General features: G+C 34.3%; 1 protein-coding gene across 1 annotated transcript in view; it reads left to right on the plus strand.

Annotated features, from left to right (window-relative positions):
• Positions 1 to 26,337, plus strand: part of LOC110032337 (AP-5 complex subunit zeta-1) — a 34,890-nt gene extending 8,553 nt beyond the window's left edge. The window contains exons 6-16 of the mRNA XM_020735930.1: positions 108 to 196; positions 20,420 to 20,511; positions 20,598 to 20,744; positions 21,074 to 21,221; positions 21,332 to 21,408; positions 21,788 to 21,859; positions 23,008 to 23,055; positions 23,202 to 23,329; positions 23,422 to 23,581; positions 23,996 to 24,197; positions 25,911 to 26,337. Of these exons, the coding sequence (XP_020591589.1) occupies positions 108 to 196; positions 20,420 to 20,511; positions 20,598 to 20,744; positions 21,074 to 21,221; positions 21,332 to 21,408; positions 21,788 to 21,859; positions 23,008 to 23,055; positions 23,202 to 23,329; positions 23,422 to 23,581; positions 23,996 to 24,197; positions 25,911 to 25,996 (1,249 nt within the window). The 3' untranslated portion in view covers positions 25,997 to 26,337. The remainder of the gene's footprint in view (positions 1 to 107; positions 197 to 20,419; positions 20,512 to 20,597; positions 20,745 to 21,073; positions 21,222 to 21,331; positions 21,409 to 21,787; positions 21,860 to 23,007; positions 23,056 to 23,201; positions 23,330 to 23,421; positions 23,582 to 23,995; positions 24,198 to 25,910) is intronic.
• Positions 26,338 to 26,964: the final 627 nt, after the last annotated feature.

A 26,964-nucleotide genomic window follows, 5' to 3' on the forward strand; every position in this document is an offset into this window, starting at 1 on the left:
CATCCTAAGTTGTAATCCCAACTCTATTTGCAGCTTCTTTGATCTTCCAAGCTGGCTTCTACAAGCAATAGCTCTTCTTAATACTGAGTTTCTTTTTTAATTTCCAGATTTGAAGAAAAGTTTCAGTCAATTTTACCAGCAATGATGTCAAATGGATCATTTCTTCCTCTTTTTCCATCACTTATAGACTTACCAAGTATGTTTCATGCCTTTCTGTTTCTCACACCATCAAAATTATAAAATGGTGTTTCATATCCTTGAGGAATCAATACGGTAGTTTTCTTTTTTTTTTTTTTTTTTTGATCCCCTAAACAAACTGTGCCACTGCTGATTTTAAGTGTGTATAACTTTTTGTAAGTTCATGCTAGGCAAGGATATTAGCTGGTTGGTGCTCCAGGTTACTATTGCAGATGCAGATATTGTGATTGATAGCATAATTTTCTTATGTGCTTTTGGATCTCTAAATCTTCACTATTGATCAAGTCCTTCAATGAGGTCCTTGACAACTAGGGCTCTAAATGCGCCGATCTTGAGCGAGCCCAACACTTATTCGTGTTTGACTTGTTTGAAATCTTTAATTCTAATTAGGCTCATGTTCAAAATTTGCCGTGAGTAGCATATTCGTGTTCGAGGCTCGTGTTCGAAATGAATCGTGAATAATATGTTTGTGTTTGGTTCCATTCAAATTCGCTTGATAGACTTCATGAGAGGAATATAATTTATGAAATGAGGTATACTAAGAGATGAATTATTGAACTTTTCATTAAGTTGGGAAATTTTCAATATGAAGATGAATTTGAGTGAAGAATCTAAGGGTTTCATCAAAAGTGACATCCATTGAAATGATGAACCTTTTTTGGGATGGATGATAACACTTATATAATTTTAGTGTGGATAAAATATCTGATGAATACACACTTGAGAGCTATTGGATCAAATTTTTCTATATTGCTTATGGATAAGAATATAGCAATGTATCCAAAATTTTTTGCATGAATTTTTGAGAAGTTATTTATAAAAAAATTCTATCAAATAATTAAGTGGACTTTTAAAATTAGTTACTCTACAAGTTATTCCATTAATTAAATATGCATCTCTATCAAAATAACTTCTCCCTAATACTGTATTGATATTTGATTGTGGAAGAAAAGTGCTCTGATCACCACTAAAATATGCAAATTTTTTCTTTCTGTGACTCTATTTTGTTGGGGAGTGTTAGGGCAGGAAGATTGATGGATAATACCATCTCTTTTGAAAAAGTATACTAATATGTGGTTAAAATAATCACGAACATTATTAGTTTGAAAAAAATTAATAAGGGTTAAGTTAATTTTTTATCATTTATTTTTTTATCATGACAGTAAATAAATGGAGTATAGTGCTAACATTGAATTTTTGTTTAATTAATCACGACTATGTCATTGTAGTGTAATTATTAATAAACACGACAAAACCATTAACTCCATAGATGTTGGAGATTTTAGAGTGTCCCCGGATATCATAATTAATCAATACAAAAGGGCTGCATCTAGAGTTACTTGAAGAAAGGAAACACGATAATGCTCAACAATTCCACTAGTTTCAGTGGGAGAGTATTCAATATTTGTATTTATGAAATGTGAAGGAAATATATACCGAAGATTTTTAACCTAGGGATGTCATAATCTATAATGATGGTCCGGATGATGTTGATGGTGTGAGAAATGGAGTATGATAACTGATTTCGATTTTCAAAAAGGTATAACCCATTATTTTTTCTAGCGTGTGCAATCATCTTTCTTGCAGTGAGATCATGAAAAACACATTAATAAGTAAAAAAATACTTTGTAGTTGTGTTATTTGATAAATTTGTGGATAGATAAAATGTTAGTATATTGTGTGAGATATGAAATGTATTATTGAGGGTTAATTTGGGAGAAATTACTATGTTTTCTTGTCCCGCAATAGTTGTTAAAGATTCATCTTCAATTTATATTTTTTATTATTGGGATAGGATTTGTAAATTTGAAATTTATATTACTGGGACAGAGGTTGTAAGTTTAAAGTATATTGACGAGATTTGTTTTGTGATAAGTGGCATAGAATCTAGGATTCAAGAAGAAAAAAACTTTTAGATGCACTAAGAGCATAAGCATTATAAATCATATCATACTAAGCAAGTGAGCAAGATTCTGATGGCTTTTTCAAGGAATTGAAAAAAATTGTTAATCTGTTTATTTTATTTGAATTAAATCCTAGATCCACGAGGCAGGGTTGGTTTTTTTAACTTTCATTAACTATATTCTTCGAGTTTTTCATAAAATTTCTACTATTTCTTTTGTTCTTTCTTTTTGCACTAGTTGCATTATAGATTGCATCTGAAAGAAGATTTTTTTCCTTCTTTTATGGCAAGTTTTGTGACATTACCTTGCCTTGAAATTTTTAAGTCGTCATGATGGAAATCTTGACGGCTGAACTATTAATCATCATTCTTTTTTTCTTCTTCAGCTCGCACGAGAGAGAATATTTCATTTAGATGAAGAAGATTTTCTCTATTTAGGATTTGAGTTCATATTTTGTCAAATTCATAATCGTGTCATGTCAAAAACTCGAAGATTCTCTCACTTTATGATTTTTTTTAAGGATCAGTACATCCGCACAGCAGAACATCTTCAGATTTTTGTAGTAGTCCAACTCTATCCAGTAAATTTTTATAGTGTTTTAATTTTTCAATGACAAGAATGTTATTTTGTTTGGTAGTATATTTGTTTTCGTTGGTTAGTAATTCCATTAGTGCCTGGATCAAGGACCAATAGCTTAAATGGAAATGGATTGAAAAATGGTAGTGAAGCTTACATGCACACTTGCATCTTTGCGAATTATTGCAATGTAAAAGATTAGTGACTTAGTTCGATGGAGAATCCAATATTAATCCAAATTTTGTAAACGGCAATCACAAGGAAAGTTTAGCAAGCTTGGTGAATTATCCAAATTCCCAAGATAAATATTCTTTCATTGCTCTTTACTACCTATAAAGGTGATCTCTTTTTGAGAGCTTCACTTGAAGCTAGGCTCCAAGTTGTGGTTATAATATCAATTCAAGCAATTATTAAATCTGCTAAATTGGAAGAAGGTTGATTGTCTGTGGATTTGAAATGTGAAATTTAAAAAGATAAATTATAACTGATAGCTAATTAGGAACCTTTGATTTTTTTTTAACGACATTGTTGGTAGTTTTCATTTCAAGTTTTCTCAAAATCTGTCATCGACGCTAGGCAATTCTGGGCACAATGCTTGATCTTAGCTTTCCCACAAAATTATAGAAAGTTCTCATAATAGAAACACAAAAAAACACCCAACAATTTCACGATAAACTTCCACCTAGAATTTATAAGGACAAAGGGCACTTAAAAAGGTCCTAAAGCATGTGCGCAAAGTACAAACTAGAGCTTACAGAAACTTCAACCATCAAATTCACACATGCCTGTCTTGTCAGTTGCCGGCACACTCCTGCTTCACATGTCTATTTGCATGCTTTTGTGCACGTCTCTTGAGAAGCTCACACACTTGCGCAGATCATTTGATTTATACACATTTCCTCCTTATCAGCTGCATTCATGCGCACTAGTGCACATCTTTTTGCTTGCACAAACTTCTTTTCAGCAACATGCACGCACATCCACACAAAACACTAAGCTTGCATGAATATGTATTGCACTATGTGAGTGTTGCACTTGTAGATTTGCTTTGATGTGTGATGTGTATGTATACACTCCATCGCTTGCCTTCTAACACATGTCAGTTTCAAATACAATATTATTTGCATAAATCCGCATGCATCAAATAGTGCAAGCATCACGCGATTGCTTTGCCTTTTTGGACTAAGAAAGGATGTGAGGCTATTACTTAGTGCTCAAGTACATGCCTAAGCCTGTAATCAAGCCGAGTATATCTTATATTTGACTTGGTTTGGTCAAATTATAAGTTGTTCATGTTTGATTTGAGATCAGGTCAAGCTTTCACATGTTTGTTCATACCTAGCTCATTTAAACTTATTTATAATCGTAATTTTCTTGTACTTGTTTATGTTAATTGAATGACTACTTAATTGAATAAATGAATGAGCTAAAAATTAAATAAGTAGTTGAATAAATTTCATATTACTATCCGACTACCTCACACCAATTAAATAAGATAATATATAAGTTGCAAGCCATAAAGAAATATTAATAACCCAGTTCACTAAAATAAATAAACAAGGACGAATTGCAATAACATAATATACATAATGACATTAAAGGATTATATTATTAATATGTAATTAATAATTAATCCTAAAATATTATTGATATTAAATTATAAAATACTACTATTAAATATCTAATTAAATAAGTTAAAGTTAATCAAATTTTATTTTAATAATTATCATATATGATACTATCTGTAAGTAGGTTGTAATTGAGCGAAGTCGAGCCGAGTATAACTTGATTGATAATATTTTAAGGACCCATTTGGAGTAGCTTATAATTGCGGGTAGGGTTTTGAAAACGCCGCCGTATCATTTGTTTCGCGCGTTCGGGAAACTTATTGGAAAACACTGTTTCGATTTTGTTAATAGACGGGGCTGCGTGATCGACCCTGCGGCCCGCGACTTGAATTCGCGTCGAGCGAATCTTTACTCCGCTGCCCTTCTTCTGTTCGTTTCTTCCCTTTCCTCCCTCATTGAAATGAGACAACTGTGGTGTCGTAGGTTGAGTGTTTAAGCCACCGCTTTTACCATCTTGTCGCGAAGCTGACCTCTGTTGAGCAATGTCGTCGTTGTCTTCGAAGAGAAGGTTAGAACACATTTGTTTTTTTTACTCATTCGGAAGGTCAGTCACCAGTGTTTGTTTGTTTTCATTTTTTTATCCCTTCAATGTTCTTTGTCCATTGCATATGGCACGAATGCACTATTTGATGGTTATGTGCCTCGCAGATGGTCGATTTCGGGGGGGAAGCAATCCAAATGTAAAAAAAGGGTGTGAAGCTAACAAGATTTGATTGTTAACTGCTCTTCTTTTGCTTCCTTACACATTTCGTAAATTCTTTTAGTTTCCCAATTTAATTTGGTTTAATAGATAGCGATTATGTTCTTATATTTTATTTCCTTATAATTTTTTGGATGGCCTTGGAAGAAAAAACATATAGAGCAAATTTATGGCATGAATACATTGCGAAGTTAGGTTATGAAGAAAAAAATAGGTGTTGTTTATTGTTTCATAGTTGTGTTTTATTTTGTTGTATTTGATCAAGAAATCATCTAGATGTTTACTACGACATAGTTTGCTTTACTTGAAATAAACACCGTATGTTTTGATAAGCAATTCCACAACTCATTTGGTTTATTTGTTGTTCAGGTGTTTTAACTTCATGACTTCCCCCAAAAGAACAACTCATTTGGTTTATTTGTTGTTCAGGTGTTTTAAGTTCATGACTTCCCCCAAAAGAACAAGTATGGTAGGAAGGATCGAAATTTTGTTTATGATTAGTCTTGTGTATTCTTAATCTAGGATAATAATGGAATGTGTTTCTTTACTGTAAATGATTTTCCTTCTAAACCTTTTAAAATGAAAATATGAAATCAATGGTATTGTTTAAAATTAGAATGATTGGGAGAAAAAAATTACACTTAATTTTTCATTTGTTCTAGCTATTAATTAACTATCAAGGACATGTATGCAATTCAAATGAAAATTTTCAAGCGCACAAACCAAACAGTTAGCCAACTTATCTAGATCAGGGGCATAAATGTCATTTATCTAGAAACAGTTGTAAATCAACTGTTTTCTAAACATACAAACCAAACAGCAAGTCAGCTTATCCGGATCAGTTGCTGATCAATAGCTTATCAGGATAAACTGCTTATCTGGATAAGTTGAATAAGTTGCAGCTGCCCCAAACTGACCCTAAGTTGTTTATGTTCGGCTTGAGCTTGAGCCGAGCTTTCACATGTATGTTTTGTAATAATCGAGAAAAAATTGTCATTAGAAGAAGATTCGACACTCGCGTTAAATCAAGAGGAGGAATTTTTCCCCTCGTTTCCTCTCATTCGAAACAAACGAGGGAAACATAGAGCAAGAGATAGTGCAGGAGAGGTGAGGAAAGCAAGCGAAGGAAAATGTAGTAGAAGCCGTGAGGAAGAAGAGCTGGGAGATCAAACAGTTTCTCTATCTTATGGCTTGCAAAGATTCGATTGAGCCCCATAAATCTTGTTGGAAAGGGCCATGCCCTAATAAGAGGAGGAACAGATGAAGGAGAAAAAGAAAAAGGAGAGATCGCATGTTTCTCTTATCAGAGATTCGAGACCTTTTGCAGAAGTTGACGCCGAGGGCTTCGACGTGAAGGATGAAGAAGAGGGAGGTTTCAACGCTGTGTCTGTGTCTACGAGAAGGAAGAGTCCAACAACTCAAGTGCGAAGGGAAGAGAAAGGAGGACAAGCAATTGTGGTTGTGGTAGGTTCACCTGCGAGGAACAATGCCAAGGAGAAGAACTGAGGGATGAGCGGCGTGCGAGAAGGGGACTCTTTTGGCGTTGTTCTGTGTGAAGAAGAAGAGAATGAGAAGAGAAGTCTCGCATTGTGCAGGAAGAGAGAAGCAGTGTGCAGTTGGTTTGCATTTGAGAAATGTGACTGAACAATGGAAAAAAGAATGTAAGTTAGGGTTTAAGGTTATTTAGATTTATATTTGTATTTATTAAATTTCATTTAAACCATTAATATGGATTTTCTTTTGTTAATCAAAATCATAAAGCAAGGAAGAATTGACAAACCTCAAATGAGGGTATAAAGGTCATGGTTCGAGTTTATTTATATTAAATTTTATTAGATACAATGTTTGATTTTGTTCAATATTTTAAAAATTTAGCAGAATTTAATTTGTATATATATGAATGTTGGATCCTAAAGGATTTGTTGGCTTTGCAGTAATAGGAATTAAGATAAATTTCAATTGTGCATCTAATTTATGTTGATTAAATACTTAATTCTAAGATAATGTTTATTTTAAGAAATATTTTAATAAATTGGAATGGAACGATTGATTGAGGAAAGAGTAATTAAAGAAATTTATATAAAAGAAAATTAAAGATTAAATGGTTGTAAGAATCATTAAAGAAGTTTTAATATATGAATTAAGGTCACATTTAATGAATTAAATAATACAATAGTGTATTTCTATTTTGCTAATGATAATACATTGTTATTAAGACAAATAATTATAAACTATATTTAAATTCATTTGTCCTACGAATAAATTTGGGTTTGATCTGCAAGATTGAGTTTTGAGGAGGCAAGCTTAAGGTTTAAGAAGAAGTATTTATAAAAAGAGACGAGTACTCATATTCTTATGCTATAGTAATATTTTTGGCTTATTATAGATTAAATATGTTTACTGTTAATTTTACTAGTTATACTTATATCACTGCATCCTCATAATTTATGATTCTATTAAATTTTTTTCTCATTGTAGGAATGACATGTGTATGTTAGATCGACACCTAAGGGTAAATTTGTCTTTTATTAACTTATAGGCCATTTATTATGGTTTAATATAAATATTAAATTTGTCTTTTATTAACTTATAGGCCATTTATTTTGGTTTAATATAAATATGACTAATATGTTTAGGGTTAGGGTTATGCATGAGATTGAGTCTTGTATCTTGGTTAGGGTTTGTGAGAGCTTTCCTACATTTCAAATTGTAGGAATTGGGAGAGATCGCCTACTTTTTAAATTGTAGGTGCTTATTTTTGTATTTGTCTTGTTTGTTTGATGTTTTTGCAGTAAACTATTATTTACCCTTATTTCTGTGGGAAAATATCTCAAACCTTATCAAAGTGGTGTCAGAGCTCAATGATTTTGAGAATTGGCTCGTTAAAAGGATCGATCGAGATGAGCTGAAGCAACTTCGATTGCGGATTGCCGCAACAGGGTTGCAGAGGGATCTCAATCTGTAGGTCTCTGTCATCGAAGGGATCAGATGCACAACTCCTTATGTGGCGTACAAAGAACTGAAACTCCCACCTATCTCCCTATAATGTGCCCTAGCTGTATAGGCACGATCGAGTTAGCTGGGACGAAAATACAATATCTCGACGTGCAAAGGATCGAGTCGACGCATTCGGTCACCTCACCTCGCGAAACAGTTGCTTAGAAAAATCCAGAAATTCTCTTTTCTTCACTGAGAAGGAAACACCGGGATCACGACTTACAAAGAACCGAAACTTCCATCGGATCGCGACACAAAGAATCAGAACTTCCTTATTTCTCCTACAGCTCCGTCCTTTCGGTGCAGTCGTGATTTAAGCTAGAGTGAAGGGATCGCAACGCTTAGACACCCTGATATTGAAGGGATTGCGGCCTACAGAATTCATGTTTTCCAGAGTTTGACGCTACATACAAAAATTTGCTTTGAACCCCCGTATAGGAATTTTGGGTTTGCGGCGTCCAGAGTCCCGTGTGACGTGATAAAAGAATTCCATCAATGTTTCTGGAGTTCCGTGCGACTTCTACTTCAAACTCGCATACAAGAATTCCAGAATCGCAGCGTCCAGAATTCTATGCAGCATGCAAGAGCTACGTGATAAACTTTGTGCGGAGTTTCTCGAGATTGAGATAGCTGAGCAATGAAAAGGGATTGAATGACAGCAAAAAAGTTGGATGCTTTGGAGGAAAAAATTGGCGGATGAGGTTAGTCAAATCAGATATGGAATAGAGGAATGTTTCTCAGCCATGGATGGGAGGTTTACTGCCCTAGAAGAAATGATAAAAAAGCTTACGGAGTTCCACGCAAACCCTTCACCGTCTGTTGCAGAATTGAGCGAAGGAATTAGAAGCGTACTTGAACGACAACACTTGGAAAGAATAACATGACGCCCAGATGACTGGAACAAGCGTCAACAGGCATAATGAGACGATATGCGATTCGGAGTTGGAAAATACCAGTTCGAAGGAGTTCGACCCTAAATAGCGAGCAACAGTGGGTGGGATCTTGACCGTGGGTTGCATCTTGCCTTTTGTTGAAACAATTTCTTGGGTGGAAGTAGATTCAAGAGTTTATGAGGGTGGGTGAGTCGATTATGGGGCGAGCAAGACTTCTGAAAAAAGAGAAACCATTATGGATCAAGAAAGGGAACCCAAACCCAGCTTTATGGCTAGACTGAATGACTTAGGGATGCTAGGGCTGAACCAGTCTTTGGGTTCAGCAAGAAGCTGCCAGTTCATTAAGGAGGCTGAACTGGCTGGCCCTAATTAGGTTTGGAAAGTTGCCGCCACCTTTCTCCCCCCTTCTAGTTATCTTAGTTTATTTTAAATATGTTGTTGTTTGGTTTTAAGATTTAGTTTTGTTGAGATTTTTGTGTGGACAGCCGCATCCCCTTTTCCCTTTTGGTGTTGTATTCGATAGCGAGAAGGTGTTCCAGTTGTAACTCATCTGAGGTGATGTTTATCTTCCCTTAATTACTTAAATATGTCCCATCCCCTGCTTGCCACCATCCACATTGTAGCCCTACCAGCCTTCCCGTGATCCCCCTGCAATTTCCTCCCCTCTAGTTGCCACTAAACACTTGACCTCTCAATTTTCTTACTGCTGAGCTTATCCCAACCCTCCCACAGCCACTACAACAACCCCCAACCTCACCCATCCACCCCGCAACAATCTCCTATCTCGTCACTGCCCCCAAACCGACCAACCTTCCCCTCTGCTATCAACTGTAAACCCAATCCCCCCCTCACCTGTTGCTGGCACCTCCCTTCCTCCATCATTTCCCGTCGCCTTACTAGCCCCTCCACCCCTTCTAGGGCTGTTGCTAACCCGTCCTTGCTTCCCTGACAGTCACCTAGACCTTTTCTTGCCTTTTAATTGCTGCCAAACCCACTTTCCAGCCACCTTGCTGTCACCACCACCTCTACCAACATACATACCTACTGGCCTGCCTTCACCCACCCCCGTCGCCGTCGCCCTTATGTGTCTTTTATGTTTGTTATTGTTTGTTAACCTATTTGAATTCCAACAAAAATATTTGCACTTATTTGTGGATTAGGTTAACTTCATTATCATTTGATATCGAAACTAGCCTAACCCTAGTTCCTAGGGTTTTCTTACCCCTCCACAAAACATTTTCTTTTCAAACCATAGATGAATTTTGACCTTGCCCTAATCTTATCTTGTTGAAAATTAACAACCTCAAAACTATTTTGCCTACACCGTCAATTAGTCTCATATACCCCCTTTCATCATGAATCCCGAACCTTAATCATACCACCAATAAAATACATGTTGAACCCTATCCGAGATGAGATAAAATTGGAGATCTGTCGCCTTCAGCACAGGTTGACCAAGATGGATGACTGGACCTAGGGGGAGATTACCCTAGATCGAGATCTGGAGAGTCGAAGGGGAGAAAGAAACGGGGATCTGAATCTGTTCCACATAAAAGATGTCAGTGATGAGGAATGCATGCCCTGATACTATGGAGTTCATTACCAGAGAAGGCTAAGAGAGGAGAATACATTTGGAGGACACAGATTTCAACATTAAAGTGGATCTACGGAAGTTCGATGGAGGTATGGATTCAGACATTTTCTCGATTGGCTGCAATCCGGCAAGCTAATCTTTGAGTATAAAGATGTGACAAAGGATGAACCGATAAAACCAGCAACCAATTTGAAGAAGAATGTTTCGCCATGGTGGAAAACCTAGAGGCAGAGAAAGAAAGAAGGCAGTGATAAGGGCAGTCACAAGATCACTAAGTGGGAGAAGATTAAGAAGGAGAAATAGAGGAATTATCTGCCACCCCACTACTGTCAGGATATGTTTATGAGGCTCTATCACTAGCAACAACAAGATCTATGAGTGGAGTTCATGACCCAGTTTGATCAATTGCTGATGTAGTGTGAGTTGGCCAAGCCACAAAAGCATACGATAGCCCGTTATCTGGTAGGCCTTAAGCCCGCTATCAGCAATGTGTTACGTTGCAGTCCTATTGGTCACTTGGAGATGTGTAGACTATAAAATTGAAAGTGGATGGAGCAAAAACAGAGCAGACAACCACCACCAGTCAATCAGCCAACCATTATTGGAGACATCAACAGGAGCCTGTCTCAGGAGTTGAGAAAATTAGTTCAGATAAGGATAAAGCCATCTCAAGTGAGAAGAAGCCTGAGAAGAGTAGCACGCCTACGACAGTCCCCGACAGAAAATGTTTCAGATGCCATGGATTTAGACACATCCTCCAACTGTCTGATTAGTCGAGTTATGTTTTTTTTTTTACCAAGCAGGGCACAGTGGAGGGGATTAGCGACGAGCAGACAGTTAAGGAACTGGGTGAGGCGTATCATCTTCCACCAAATGAAGGATAGACACTCGTGGTTCGACGTATCATACAGATCAAGGATATGAGGGCTTCGCTGTAGCTTCGTCACAATATATTCTACACTTGTTGTACTGAGCGCGAATGTGTGCACTCCCATCAATGATGGAGGGAGCAATAAGAACATGACATTTACACAGATGGTATAGAAATTAAGAGTCATGACTCAGAGGCATTCCCAGTAGCATTCCCTGACGTGGCTGAAGGATAAGATGGTCAAAATTGACCGGAGGTGCCTAGTGGAGTTATCGATCGGAATCCAGTTGCATGATCAACTGTTTTTCATTGTCTCCCATGGATGTCTACCATCTTATATTGGGGAGACCGTGTCAATTTGATCTTAGGACTCAATACGACGGATTTTAAAACACCAACTCCACCAAGAATGGGAAGCATATTGCCCTCCCTTCGGCGGAGCACAAGTCACAGGTGCTCTTGCCAGCAGAGCAACATCAGTGCGACTAATTTTGATGACGACAAATGATGATAGGATTGAGATACCAGCTCGAGACACTGGGTATTCATGATAGAGAACATTTCATGATATCACAGTTGATATTTTACCACCATGACCACTACCATTCGGGGAGTTCACACTACCCTCACTTCAGATTGGGTTGAGCCATTGTGGATTATTTTTGGAGTATTTAGCAACATAGTCAAGAGATGCAGACTTTGTTCAGTTCAGTAGTGGACCCCTAGAAGAGTGGATCGATGTGGATGTATGCTTGCAAGTGGAGGAAAATCCTAAGATGCGTTAGAAGAAGGTACAACCGACAGGTGCTGCTAGGATTACAGACAAAGAACCAGTAGCTTTGACAAATTAAGTCGAAGATCTCTCAACTCCGGGAGACTAATGCGGGGCGGGTAGGGTTGAATCGGGCTTTAGGTCCAACAAAGGGCCGTTGGGCTGACCCTAATTAGGGTTGGAGGGCTACCCCCCCTCCCCCCTTCTCGAAGTTATATTAGTTATTGTAAATATGTTATTATTTGGTTTTAGGGCTTAGTTTTTGTTGATATTTTTGTTTGGATGGCCTCAGACATCTCTCTTTGACTTCAAGGTCTCGATTCAACGACGCGAAGATGCTCTGACTGTAACTCGTTTGAGATTGTGTGTATCTTACCCCAATTCCTCTCCTACTTTCCATCCACTGCTTGCTGCCATCCACCCTCTAGTCCTACCACTCTTCCCATGAACCCCATGTCGGTTGCTCCCCTCCATCTACTGCTAAACATTTGTCCTCCATGTTTTCCCACCACTAAACTCATCCCGATCCTTTCACAACCACTACAACATCTCACCCATCCACCTCACAAAAACTTCCTACCCCTCACAGCCACCAAACCGACCAACCTCCCCCTCTGCTGTCATTCACAAACCCAACTCCCCTCGCCTATTGTTGCCACCTCCCTTCTCCCATTTCCAACAGCCTTCCCAACCCTACACCCGGACGGACTGCTGTCAACCCTTCCCAACTTTCCTGATAGTCACCTCATCCTTTTCCTTCCTTCCAACTGACGCTAAACCCACCTTCCTGCCACCCTGCTATCACCAATGCCCCCTACCAGCATACCTACCTGCTGACCAGCCGCCATCCACTATCGTCTCCGTCGCTCTTCGGTGTCTTTTATGTTTTTTATTATTTATTTCCTGTTTTGAAGAGTGTCCTTCATAACCTATTTGAATTCCAACCATAATATTTGTATTTCTTTTTGGTTTGGGTTAACTCCGGTATCACTAAACTTCGGTCAAAGAATTGGGGAGGAGACTCAAGCATAGCGAAGCTGAAGATGTCGATCTTTGAAGGAAGCAACTTATTGTTGGGTCTATTTCTTGGAGAGATACTTTGCTATTAATGAGTTAACAGAGGAAGAAAAATTTATGGCGGTGACCCTGTGTTCCGAAGGGAAGGCTCTAGTGTGGTGCCAATGGAGAGAACAATGTCAACCAGTCAGAACTTGGGATAAATTCAAAGGATTGTTGGAATATTTTCGAGCCATTCGAAAAGGAGACTTACACGAGTAATTCTTTGCATTGTCTCAAGAAGGGATAGTTATGAAGAATAGAAGATGTTCAAGCTATTGCTGGGATGACTAAGGGGAATTTCTGAAGCAGTATTGGAGGGGAGCTTCATGAAGGGTTTATAGCCCGACAAAAGTGCAACATTGTCAGCTGAGACTGTGAGACTTTAGAAAAACAATGAATTTAACACAGTTGATTGAAGAGAATTGGCCATTAGGAGCAATACTGGTGGAGTGCCATATCAAAGTGCGACAACTTGACGACACCAAAAGCTGAAATAGTGAAAGTTCTAAGGGAGGCTTCACTGGACTAATCATGAGCCACAACCGGGGGTGACATTCAAGCTCCTTACAAAGATAGATTAGAAGAAGCGAGCCTAGAGATTATGTTTTCAGTGTGATGAGAAGTTTACCTTAGGGCATCATTATAAAAATCAAAGATTACAGGTTCTGATATTCTATGACGAGGAAGCAGGGGACGAAGAAACAAAGGAAGCTGTGGTGGAGGAACATCATTTTTTTCACCTTGATAAGGTGTCTTTCTGGGAGGGGAGAAATGTTTGATCGTCATCTAAGGGCAAATTTGTCTTTTATTTGCCTACGGTAGTCTTTTGTTATTTATTATAGTTTAGTATAAATAGAGTTAATATGTTTCGGGTTATTGTTATGCATAAGATTGTTGTTGTCAGTCCTTAGGTTTAGTGTTTGGACGAGATTTCCTATCTCTCAAATTATAAGCATTGGGAGAGATCGCTTACTCTCATATTGTAGGTGCTTATCTATATATTCATTTTGAGTGTTTGATGTTCTTACAATAAAATGTTATGTCCTAACTTCTGTGGAAAATCTGTCTTGAATCCTATTAGTGTACTCATCATTATTTAAATTATCATATATATTGGATATTACACAAGTATATTAATTGTTATGCAAATTAGAATGAAATGATCATTATTAAATGGTGATTGTTATAGTATGCTTACATAAGCATGATTGTTGTGATGAAGTTCACATATTTATGGTACTAGTAGGAGAATGCTAAGATACTCGTGCACTTAATTAAAAATGAACATTGATATTTGATGCGCTTTAATTGACATAATTTTAGATGGTGCTTATGTAACCGTTGTATATAAAATGATATAGATATGAAAACATTATAATATAACATAATAAATGTTTTATAATATTTTGATTGATTATATTTATAAATATAAATTGTAAAATGTTCTTTTATATTGATTTATTAAAAATTTAGCTGACATTCATATTTTTTTTTATATTACCGTAGTTTAGTAGTCTAAGTATTCACTCACTTGTTAGCTCATTTTATTCTAAATTAATATTTTCAGGTTAAAATTGCAAAGTAAAGACAAGCAATAGAAAATGAAATGTTTATAGATTACACATACAACCATAATTATGGTAAATTTAACTCCATTAACTATTTTCTTTTCAGTAATGACTCTTTCATTTGTTTTGGGATGATTAAATGTTAGTCAGAAAATGAAAATTGAAAATTTTAATTTTTGCTACCCGACCGTCTAATATTGCATTATAAAATTCCAAGCCAGAGACAAGGATTGGAATTAATTAATGCAATCTTGATGAAAGATCCATTAAGATAATTAAAAGAAAATTAATAATAAGAAAATTGAGCGTTTAAGTTAACACTAATTAAATAATTATTTTAATTCAGATAAAGGGATGCATTTGAGACTATAAAAGAAGGTAATGTGGTTAGAAAGGAGGAATTATTGTCGGCTATAATCGTGAACATAAATGCCGTGACCCAGATGATGACTCCGAGGACATAGCTGATTTAGGAGTCTCGATCGTGGCCTAATGGAAGAGATATAATTGTTGTGGATATAAATATTTAATTATATTTCAAGTAATTAGTCCATTTTTTTTTTCAAGAGAACTGATATATTATATTAAAGCAGAGATTTAACTGATGCTAATAGATAAAATATAGAAAGCATGGCGTGTCCATATGAAAGAAGAGTATTGTTAGCTATATTTATGCTGGATGGAGAAACCAAAAGGTGGTTGCATAGGCAATGTTAGGACAGGCTCCATTTTTTTTTTCAAGAGAACTGATATATTATATTAAAGCAGAGATTTAACTGATGCTAATAGATAAAATATAGAAAGCATGGCGTGTCCATATGAAAGAAGAGTATTGTTAGCTATATTTATGCTGGATGGAGAAACCAAAAGGTGGTTGCATAGGCAATGTTAGGACAGGCTAAGGTTCATAGCAAACATTGTGGTAAATTGTGAGGATTTTGTGTAGCTTTTCAGGGAGTGTTTTTTACCCCTATTCGCTTAAAGACAGATGCATGACAAGTTATTTAAGCTGATGCAAGAAGAAAAGACAATTATGCAATGTGAAGAAAAGTTCACTGCACTATTGAGTTATGCACCACAGTTGATAGCTACTACAGAAGAGAAGTGTTACATGTTTTTTTTGGAATTCAAGAATTTAATCAGTCAACTGTTGGTACCATTGGGAATTGACGATTATTCAATGTTAGCGAAGAGGTCTAGACGAGTAGGGATTGATTATTAGCTTACTTTAAAGCATAAGAAGATTCATAAGAAGAAGAGTATGATGACAGAGAGCGTGTGGATCAATCTGTGGGATCAATGGAAAGATGCCCACCCAACTTAACTTAAAGTGAATTTATTAGTGACACTACTTGCAGTATTGTAGTCACGTGTGCCAATTGTGAAAACAACAAAAAGGTGAATGTTTGATCGACTCTCATACATATTATTGGTGTAGTCAACCTGGTCACATAAGTAGGTGTTGCCCATCACTTGGCCATAAATTCTTAGAAGAACAAAACCCTAGTGGAGCGTCTTTGTAGAGGATGGCAAGTGGGCAAAGAAGGATATAGTCAATAACTACAGTTCCAGTTCAAGGTCAACCACGACAGTTTGTCTGATCTCGAGTTTATGCACTTACTCATAGTGAGCCTGAAGAATCGACTGTTATAAATGCTAATAGGGTTTGATGAGTGATATTTTATTGCTTGTTCTAGAGGTATCATTCTAGTGTTTTGCTGCTTCAGATGTGTGTATTGTTTTAGTTATATTATTTTCTGTGTTGTACTGTTATTCTTATTATGTATTTTATTTTAGTTGAGGTATATTGTACTAGACATTTGTTTTGTTCAATCCACTTTCCATCTTAATGAATAGAATATAAACTTTCAACTGAAAATTTCTGGATAGTTCATGTGTCTTCTGCAATGATTTGAGGCTTGAGAAAGATTTTTAAATTTTGATGATGAAATTTTTTTAAGGATGAGAGATTGTAATCATTGAAAATAGTTTGTATTGTTCGAAGGAGAAGTGACGCTTGCAAGAAATCATAACAAAGAATTATCCTCTTGTTTCTTCTTATTTGAAAGAAACGACGAAAACATAGAACTAAGAAACATTGCAAGAGAGGAAGAGAAAGTCAACGATTGAAAATGGAGTATGAGAAGCCGTGAGGAAAAAGAGCAAGGAAACCAAGCATTTTCTCTATCTTGTGGATCGCAGATTCGAATGAGCGCCATAAAACCTCCTCGAAAAATCCCATGCACTAATCAAAGGAGAGATCGCTTATTCCTATTGCCGGAGATTTAACACCATTTGGAGGAAGATGAGGTTCAAGATGATCCAATGTTGTGTGTGGGTGTTTGCGTGAAGAGTCCGACAACATTATAGGGAAGAGAAGGGAGGTTGAGTAGTCGTGGCAGCAGTAGGTTCTTCTGTGAAGAACGAAGCTTGGGAGAAGAATCGAGGGGGTAAGTCATGTGCGAGAAGGGCACTCGCATGTGACTTTGTTCTACATGACGAGTAGGGAGAAGATAAGATTCACCTCATGCAGGAAAGGGAGGAAGTAGCATGCAATTGGTTTGCGTCGAGAAGTGCAACTGAATAGTGGAAAAAAAGGTAAATTACAAACCAAGGTTTCTTAGATTTTTATTTATATTAATTAATTTACATTTAAAACATTAATATAGATTTTCTTTTGTTAATCAAAATCATAAAGCAGGAAAAAGAATTAACAGTGAATGAGAGGATAAAGAGGTATGATTAGAGTTTATTTATATTAAATTTTATTGGATAAAATGTTTGATTTTATTCAATATTTTAGAAATTTAGCACAATTTAATTCACACAGACACACACCGAATGAAGCAACCTAAGAAATTGTTGACTTTGTAATAATCTTTGCAATAAGAAGAATTGAGGTAAATTTCAATTATGCATCTAATTTGTGTTCATTAAATACTTAATTCAAGGATAATTTTAATTTTAAGAATATTTTAAGGGCTTGGAATGGAACGATTGATCGAGGAAAGAGTAATTGAAGAATTTTTGTAAGAGAAATATAAAGCTTAATTCAAGGATAATTTTAATTTTAAGAATATTTCAAGGGCTTGGAATGGAACGATTGATCGAGGAAACAGTAATTGAAGAATTTTTGTAAGAGAAATATAAACATATAATGGTTGCATGCATCATTAACTGAAATTTATATCTATGAATTAATGCTAGATTTAATGACTAAAATAATATGATAATGTGTTTTTTTATTTTACTAATAATAATACTTTATTGTTATGATAAATAATTATAAATTATATGTAAATTCATTTGTCTTATGAGTAAACATGGGTTTGATCTGTAGGATTGAGTTTTGAGAAGATAAGCATAACAATTTATTTAGAAATATTTACAAAGCGATGGGAGTATGCATGTTCTTATGATAGAGTAATATTTTTGCTTATTCTAAATCAAATATATTTAATGTTGCTAGTTATATTTGTATCACTGCATACTTATGATTTATGATACTATTGAATTTTTATTCATATTGGAGGAAAGGTAAGTGTCTTCAATATTATTTAAATTATCATAAATATTGAATATTATACAAATATATTGACTGTTATTTAAATGAGAATGAATCGATCATTATTAGATATTGTTTATTATTGTATGTCTGTCATGAATCGATCATTATTAGATATTGTTTATTATTGTCTGTTTGTTCATGGTTGACTATGATGAAGTTCACTCCTTTATGGTAATAGTTGGGGAATGTTAAGTTACCCATGCACGTAATTGAAAAATCATATTAATATTATGTACCTTAATTGGTACAATTTTAGATAGCGCTCCTATGATGATTGTATATAAAATGATATAGTATGACATAATAAATATTTGAAATATTTTGATCGATCATATTCATAAATATAAATTATTAAGTGCTTTTATACTGATTTATTAAAAATTTAACTTACATATATATTGTTGTTTTTTCTTTTATTACTGTATTTTATGAGTATGAGTATTTATTGGCTTGTTAGCTTATTTTAATCAAAATTAATATTTTCATTTTAAAATTTTAAAGTAAAGATGATTAATAGAAGAAAATTTTTTATAGAAAATGCAGACAACCTGAATTAAGGTAAATTTAATTGCATTAACTATTTTTTCAGTAATAGCTCATTTATTTTGGGACGATTAAATGTTAGTTATCAAAAATGAAGGAAAAAAATTTAATTTTCATTGTTAGACCGTTTGTTCCCGTCTTGGAAAATTCCAAGCCTCTCAAGCCAGGTTGCGATATGCTCATGGTTAACTTGATTATTTTTTTACTAATTTAACTTGATTTTTTTATGTCAATTGACAATATTTAAACCAGTTAATAAACAAGCTAAAAAATTGAATGAGTGTTTATGTTTTTATATAAACCTTTCAACAAATAATTTTCTAAATCTATATAAATAAATAATAAGATAAATTTTAAATTAATATAATTACTTTGCACAAATTAAATAAGAAAATATATATGTTGCAAGTAAGCTTTCTTGCAGTCAAATAATAATCTAAGTATTAATAAAATAATTCCTTAAATTAAAAAATAAGAATAAATTGCATTAAATTAATTACAATATTCATTAATTAATAGCTAATCCTAAAATATTATTGTTATATTAATAATAATATTGTTATTTAAATAAGTTATAATTAATTGAATTTTATTTAATTAATATATTATATATAACATGAGTTATTATTAAACTCAACATTTATTATTTAACAAGTTACTTGTTGAACAATAAATGAGTTTGTTCGTGAACATAAATAAATAAGTTATATCATATTTATGTTTAGTTCGTTTAACCTACAAGCTTTTAGATAAAGTTAAAGTTTGTTTATTTGCTTATTTAAACAAGCATAATCTAGTATTATTTAAGTCTGAGTTCGAGTTGTTCATCGAGTGCATTGGTTCATTTATAACCCTAACCATCATGGAGCATATAACAAGTTTCTTGTTAAACAACTAATTAGTTTGCTTGTGAACGTAAATAAACTAGTGGGATCATACTTATCTTTGGTTTATTTAACCTTTAAGCTTTTAAAAAAAGGTTTAAACTTGTTTATTTTTTAATTTGAACTAACTTGAATGAGTAATGATTGAATGTTTGAGTCTTTCATCAAGTGCGTTAGTTTATTTGCATCCCTATCCATGCCAATCTGGGAATCTAAGAATAGGATAATGGTTTATTCAAAGAGGCATTAAAGTTGAGCTTTTTCTTTTAGAGTATTGGTGACTATTAGACTATGCATGGGATTTTTTGTGTTAACTATGATTTATTGTGCACCACCTCTTTTGGTTGTAAAATGTAATACATGGAAGCGTTTTCTTCCTATTTCTGACCGTTAAACCTATTCAGTTGATCCGCTCATGCTGTTACTAATATGTTAATTTGAATGAACCTAAGTCAAAAAAAAGTATCTCCTTTGTAATTCATTTGAACTGTTGACGCTTTTGCTCATATGTTCATTTGCACGAGCTGATGTAAAAATAAAAATGAATGAACCGAAGTCAAAAAGAATTCTCCTCTAATTACTCCACATTATTTTATATTCATGGAAAGTAGCTCTTCTGAACAATTGTTCTTTATTTTCCGTACTCTTCATTTCTACAAAATAGTACTGGTGGTGGCCTTGGAAAAGGTGGAAAGGGGCTCAGGAACTCTTTTGGGAAGCAGCATCGCTTCTATCCAGAAAAGTGCAGCTCCTGAGGTTATTTTTTTAGGTTTATATAGTACTATGTTGTACGGTAAAACCACCCGTGGCCATGAAATATTTTTTCTTTCTTCATATTGTAGATGTTACTTGCATTAATGGATGAAGCTTATACTGGATCAACTATTGGAGATCGTTCTGGTGATTCTGGATCTGAAGATAACAACAGTATTGATGTAGCTGATCCTGTGTTTCTTGACCTTCTAAAGGATGAGAATGATGGGCTTGTTGTATGTCCTTTCCAGTGTAACAGTGTTTATATCTTCAATCTCTCGCTTATGTTTCTATACAACTTAAAAAAAAAAGAAATCTTTTTTGTGTTCTGATTTTAGGTATATTGATAGATATGGTATTGTGGAGCAAGGATTTTGATCAGCTTTTGTAAAATGGTGCAACTTTTTAGCTATAATCATAAATAAGCAACTATATATCTAACCAAGTTAATCTAGTCTTGAGTTCCATCAAAATACTAACCATTACAGGGAAACAGATGAGTAATGATTTTGCTTCCCTTTTGAGGAAAATTACTTGATCCTATTTTAATTTTGTTTTGATTCAGGAACGACATTGGACATCACCCGGAATGACCACAGCCCTACAGGCTGCTATAAATTCATCACTGTCTGTTAGGCTAAAGCAAGCTCTTAATATGACCCCAAAGTTTCTTTCTCTGTATTTTGCTGTAGCGTTACGAGATATCAGCGATTGTATGTCCCTTGCTTTAAGATGCATCTATGGGATGCAATCTATTTTGTCTATCTTATTCTAAATTTACATTTTGGCATATTATTAAAAAGTTTCATCTTTTGTGTTTCAGCATTGGTGTGTGCGTTGATTCCAATTATTATGTCGAGAAATTCTAATATTTTTCCAGACAAGACTTTCACTTTTGAGGTTGGTTAAGTTTAGATGTAATTTGTATGTTGGGATTTAAAGTTTTAGCTTTGCTTGTTCCTTCCCTTAAGGATGAGATGTAGGGCAACACCTCTTTATTCATTTAAGAAATTTATATTAGATCATCATAATGCATAAATATTTGAATTCCAAACTGTCAATGATATTAAACTGTAGTATGTCAAGTGTTTTTTCTCCACCTATGTTTAATTTTCTTTTTTTTCTAAATTTTATTGAACCTATGTTTTATAAGTTGGAATCATATCAATAACACTGATCATCTGTGATTTTATTGACTTGATTTAACATCAAAAGGCTTTGCTTTTCAATTAAAATACTATGATTTTAGTATTTTCCTTTGGTATGTATTTCGTTATAGGTAAGGAAGAGGCTTTCAGATTTCATTTTAGCTGCTTTCCAGGGATCTCCTCATTTTATTGCGCTTTTGAAGGTAATACATCTAAAAACTGTAAATAAAAGGACTTAGTTCCATGCATTTGTTTTCATATTAAAGTAGTTCTGCTGTTAGAATCGGGTGAAATGAACAGTTTAACATTTCTCTGTTATGTTTTATTATGATTTAATTGGGGATTTTTCCATAGAAAGCTAAAAAAAAACACAAATATCATCATTATAGTCACTATTCTTATCCCAACTATTTGTTCTTAGCTTTATGAACTCTTTCTCATTGATGCTTATTTTAATGCCACAACTAATTTATTTTTCTCAACTCTTTTGTTGTCAACTTTTACCCATAATACCTCTTAATCTATTCATTTTTCTTTTTATTCTTTGCACTTCACTATTTTTTTAGCCCTTATGAAATATTTTCTGCCTCCACTCTACATGCCCTAACCAAATATTTTATTTTTTATTATTTTAACTTCAATGTGAGGAGTGGAGGAAGAGTATTTTGGTCCCCATTTTTAAGAATAAAGGGGATGCACAAGAGTGTGCAAATTATAGAGGAATTAAGTTGATGCGTCATACTCCAAACTTGTGAGAGAGGGTTATTGAACATAGGTTAAGACATAATACAAAGATTTCTCATAATCAGTTTGGATTTATATTAGGTGGGTCTTCTACCATGGAGGAGGTTGTTGTTGTTGTTGTTGTAACTTTAATAAGCGCCGTCTACCATGGAGGAGGTTGTTGTTGTTGTTGTTGTTGTAACTTTAATAAGCGCTATCTGCACTACTCCCATTGTCTTATAGAAGTAAAATTGTCTAATTTTATCCATTCATGTTTCTCCACATTCATGTTAAATTTCTTATTTATATCACTCACCTAAACTATTAGGTAAATTATTTGTTCACCACTGCTTGCTGCATAAAATTATTCACCCTTCTTGTTCTTGATGGTTAATATTATTCTTTGATGGCATTATGCGGCACTGATGATTTGCAGCAGTTTTCAAAGAAAGATTCTTCTACTTCATTTTCAATAGAATATAGTATTTTTTTTTTAGTGAAAATTTCTGAATTGAAACAATTATCGCATAAACAATGTTTGCTCTGCTTGTTTGATTTGCTTTTTATTTGCAATTTTTTTTATTAATATATATACGTATATATATATATATTACTTATTTTCTTGCAGAAGCCTATTGTTGACAGATTAGGTGAAGCCTACGATAATCCTATAAAGGCAAGAAAAGATCCTATCTCCCCCATTCCCAAGGAATTTAAGCTCCACAGTTGAGGCTGATCTTATGCATTTACTCATTTTTATTCTCATTACCTTCCTATTTTGTCATGTTAATTTTCACTGTTTTGACTTGATATTTTACGCAGACAGAGTTGGCTTTAAATTTATGTTGGGCAATTGGGGAGCATGGAGCTGGTGGAGCTTTATACATGGATGTCGCTCGAGAGCTCTTTGAGAGCTTAGAGTTACTTTTATATGAAAATCTTTCTAGCAGGTTGGTATTAATAATGAAAAGAATCAAACTTGAACTTTGGTGTTGTTTGGTGTGAAGATAAATTTCTCTCTTCTTCATCTTTCATGTTACAGCCGCCTGGGCTTAAGCCAGGAAACGGGCTTTGAATCAAACGGGACAATTTCAAGAAGATCTTCGCAAGTTAGGCTTCTAAGCTTCGTCATAACAGCAATTGCAAAGCTTGCAACTTGTCATACGGAATTGCTTCCACGGACTCAAGTAGCTCTTGCAAAAGTATTTTTATAATTAGTATCCTATGATTTTTGGTACTTAAATATTAGGAAATTTATTTAGGGGGCACACAATTCTTATGTTTTGACACGTCTCACGCTTAAACATTTATATTTACATACAAAATGTTTTTTTAGTTTACATTTATAAATGAAAATATAAAAGTGGTAAGAGTACTATACAAAATGTTTTTTTAGTTTACATTTATAAATGAAATATATATTTTACTTTTAAAAGTGGTAAGAGTACTAATCTTGATGTGATATTAAGGATTTGAGTGTGTAAATATGAAATTTTAGGTGTGAGATATGTCTTTATGTAAGTACATAAGAATTGTGTGCTAGGTATGTAAATGCCCCAAAATATTATGTTTGGAAATGATTGCATTCTAGCGATTCTGAAATTTTATGATGCTAGGTTGCACGGTCTCGTGGAACAGATAGGAGAGTTTCACAACGTGCTTCTGACTATTTGGGATTATTGAATGAACCTGCAATATGTTTATCCATTTTGGGGCCTTCAACAGGGAAAACTCAGAGGCCTGGCACTGTTAATTGGAGTGAAGGGGTTTATAAGATGGTTTCTCCTGTTCCATTTTATATTCTTGCTGAACAAAAAGGTACATTTACCTTTTTTACCTTTATTATTTTTTTCTTTGTAAATTCCGAGCTTTAAAGTTATTAACATTTGCTTCTTAGTATTAGAAGATGTAGATTCCAGAGAACCAGATTATTTTGTAGAATATAATTTTTTGGCTATTTTTTATTAATTGTGAAGAGCAAGTCGTCTTAGATGGATTGGTCACATTAAACATCGACCATCTAATTATCCGATTAGGAGAGTAGATGTTTTAGATTCGACTTATGTTAAGAAAGACAGAGGCAGACTAAAGAAGACTTGGGCTTATTGTATAAAAAATGTTCTTTAATTTATTGGAACTAAATGAAAATATGACACTAAATAGAATGCAATGGAGAAAAATGATTCATGTAGCCGACTAAGGCTTTGTTGTTGTGGTTGTTGTATAAGTTCTAACACTGGGAATCTTTGGAATAGATTAAGGCTTTGTTATTGTTGTTGTTGTATAATTTTTAACACTGGGAATCTTTGGAATGGTACCCTAGTTTGCCTTTAAAATTCCATGTTGCTTAACCATCAAATCCTGAAATTCCAGAAGATGGAAATTAATGGAAGAATAAGCTCATAAGCGTTTTTTAGAATCTACTAGGAGAAATAGGTTTAAGTGCTCAGGAGGAAGAGAAATAGGCAGGAGAGGAGCCAAGGGGCATGCAGTAGGAAGTGAATTGATGAAGGATGTCATTTGTAGCGTTTTAAAAATAGAGAGTGGCAGGTTCAAGATAATAATTGTTTTTCTTGCAAATCAAGTAGACTAGAAAGATGATTTGAAAGGCTTTAGAAGAGAACTTGCCACTAGCAAGAAAGGAATGTACCAACATGAGCTAAAAACTTTATGGGTTAGAGTGCAGAACTGCTTTGGATACAAGATGGAGGGGGTGAAATAACTAATTACTGCTATAGGGAGCCAATTAGCAAGATTATAGATAGTCAATACAATAGACACCTTGATTCATGAATGAAGATTATTATGTGGGTTATTTCAAATAAATTATGATGTTTGTTTTTAACGATCTTATTATGTTAACAAATTTTGGGGTATTAGGTATGATGAATGATTCCGTTATCAATACAGAATGCTCTAATTTGACCACATAGATTCTAAAACATTATCAGCACAAAGAGCCTTTGGGTCCGGTTGGGATGGCTGCATTTTCTAAGAAAAGCTTTATTTGTTGTGTGGGAAGTAGATTTTTGAAAAATGCTATGAGTATAATAATCTTTTTCTTCTTTTTAAAAAATCAGGCACATTTTCTTAAAAACTATCATATTTTAGTACGTCTAGTTATAAAAAATTGTTTCTCACCATAGATTTTCTTTAAACTGCAACAAAAAACTTTAGCCAAGTAGGATTATGACAACTGTTTAGCAAACGAAGTTTTGAATAAATCACTTTAAATAAACCCTTAATCCAATTGAAAAAATGAATTTTAATTCCTCATAAAAACCTCAAAATATAGATAGAAAATTAGAAAGTGGCATTGTAAGTAAATAAATTTTGGTGATTAATGAAAGTAACGAAGCAATTAAAATTTCGGTAGGAGTGATAGGATTTAGACCTCAAATATTCAAATGGTCTAATATAGAAGGAATATCGCTGGGATGTCATGCCAAAGATGGAAAACACTATGCAATTCGTAGCTTAACAGTGATGAACTACTTGGTGCAATTTTCTAATACTTTTTCACGGTTGCAGGTCCACCTTTCCATGCTTTCTCATTCTCGGATATCTTTCCGAGTGATGAAGGGTCCTCGCCGAAACCAAGAACAGCGAGAAGTTAATCAAACTTTGGTTTTGCTGCTGGCATTGTGCATCCTGTCAGAAAAGAAGAAGAAAAAATTCAATGTTACGAAAATCTTCTTCAACGAGTGGATTATATTTTATTTTATTGCTTCTATAATTCCACCACTCACATCTATAATATATTGAGTTGCTCACTCATGTTCAGCAGAAACTTTGTCATAAAGTCTTACCAGTTACCGCGCAGCACTTTAAGCACATGCTCTCCATTAATTGCTAGTTATGCTGTAAAGAAGTATTATACTGATTTGTTAGGAGCTCTAATTTGCATATATTACGTCATATTTTTGTGTCATCCGAAGTCTATTCCAAGTCTGCATTTCCATTTTTAAAACTTTTATTTTTCCCCCATTTTTTTTTTTTTGGAGGAAATCGCCATCATAGGGGATAACTTCATCGGTGAACCTTTTTTTTTAATTTCTAGTTTTACCGTCACACCATTTTGTATTTGAAAATATGAGAAATTTAAATGACCGTTTCGTTGATCCTGATTAATATTCATGAATTATGTACCTGTTTAAGCTCCAGATTAGAAATAGAATTTAATTTCTAGTTTTACCGTCACACCATTTTGTATGTGAAAATATGAGAAATTTAAATGACCGTTTTGTTGATCCTGATTAATATTAATGAATTATGTACCTGTTTAAACTCCAGATTAGAAATAGACTGGTTTGTTGTAAGTGTCTGGCCTGTAGTTTTCACATTTTGTTACCATCACAAATTTTGTTTTGTATTTGAATGAATTTTTGGCTTGGTCATAACCGTTGCATTTTGATATTGGGTTTGAGTTTAGAAGATCATCATTCTTTAATAATTAGGGGCATTTGAATGCATGCCACAATTCTGATATAATGTATTTATATATCTAACACTTCTGATTTGTTTTTTAAAAGTAAAATTGTATTTGAATAAATAGGTGGGCCCTCCCGACATGTTCTATGGCTAA

The sequence above is a fragment of the Phalaenopsis equestris genome, unplaced genomic scaffold, assembly GCF_001263595.1.
Source record: "Phalaenopsis equestris unplaced genomic scaffold, ASM126359v1 Scaffold000925, whole genome shotgun sequence".
Lineage (NCBI taxonomy): Eukaryota > Viridiplantae > Streptophyta > Magnoliopsida > Asparagales > Orchidaceae > Phalaenopsis > Phalaenopsis equestris.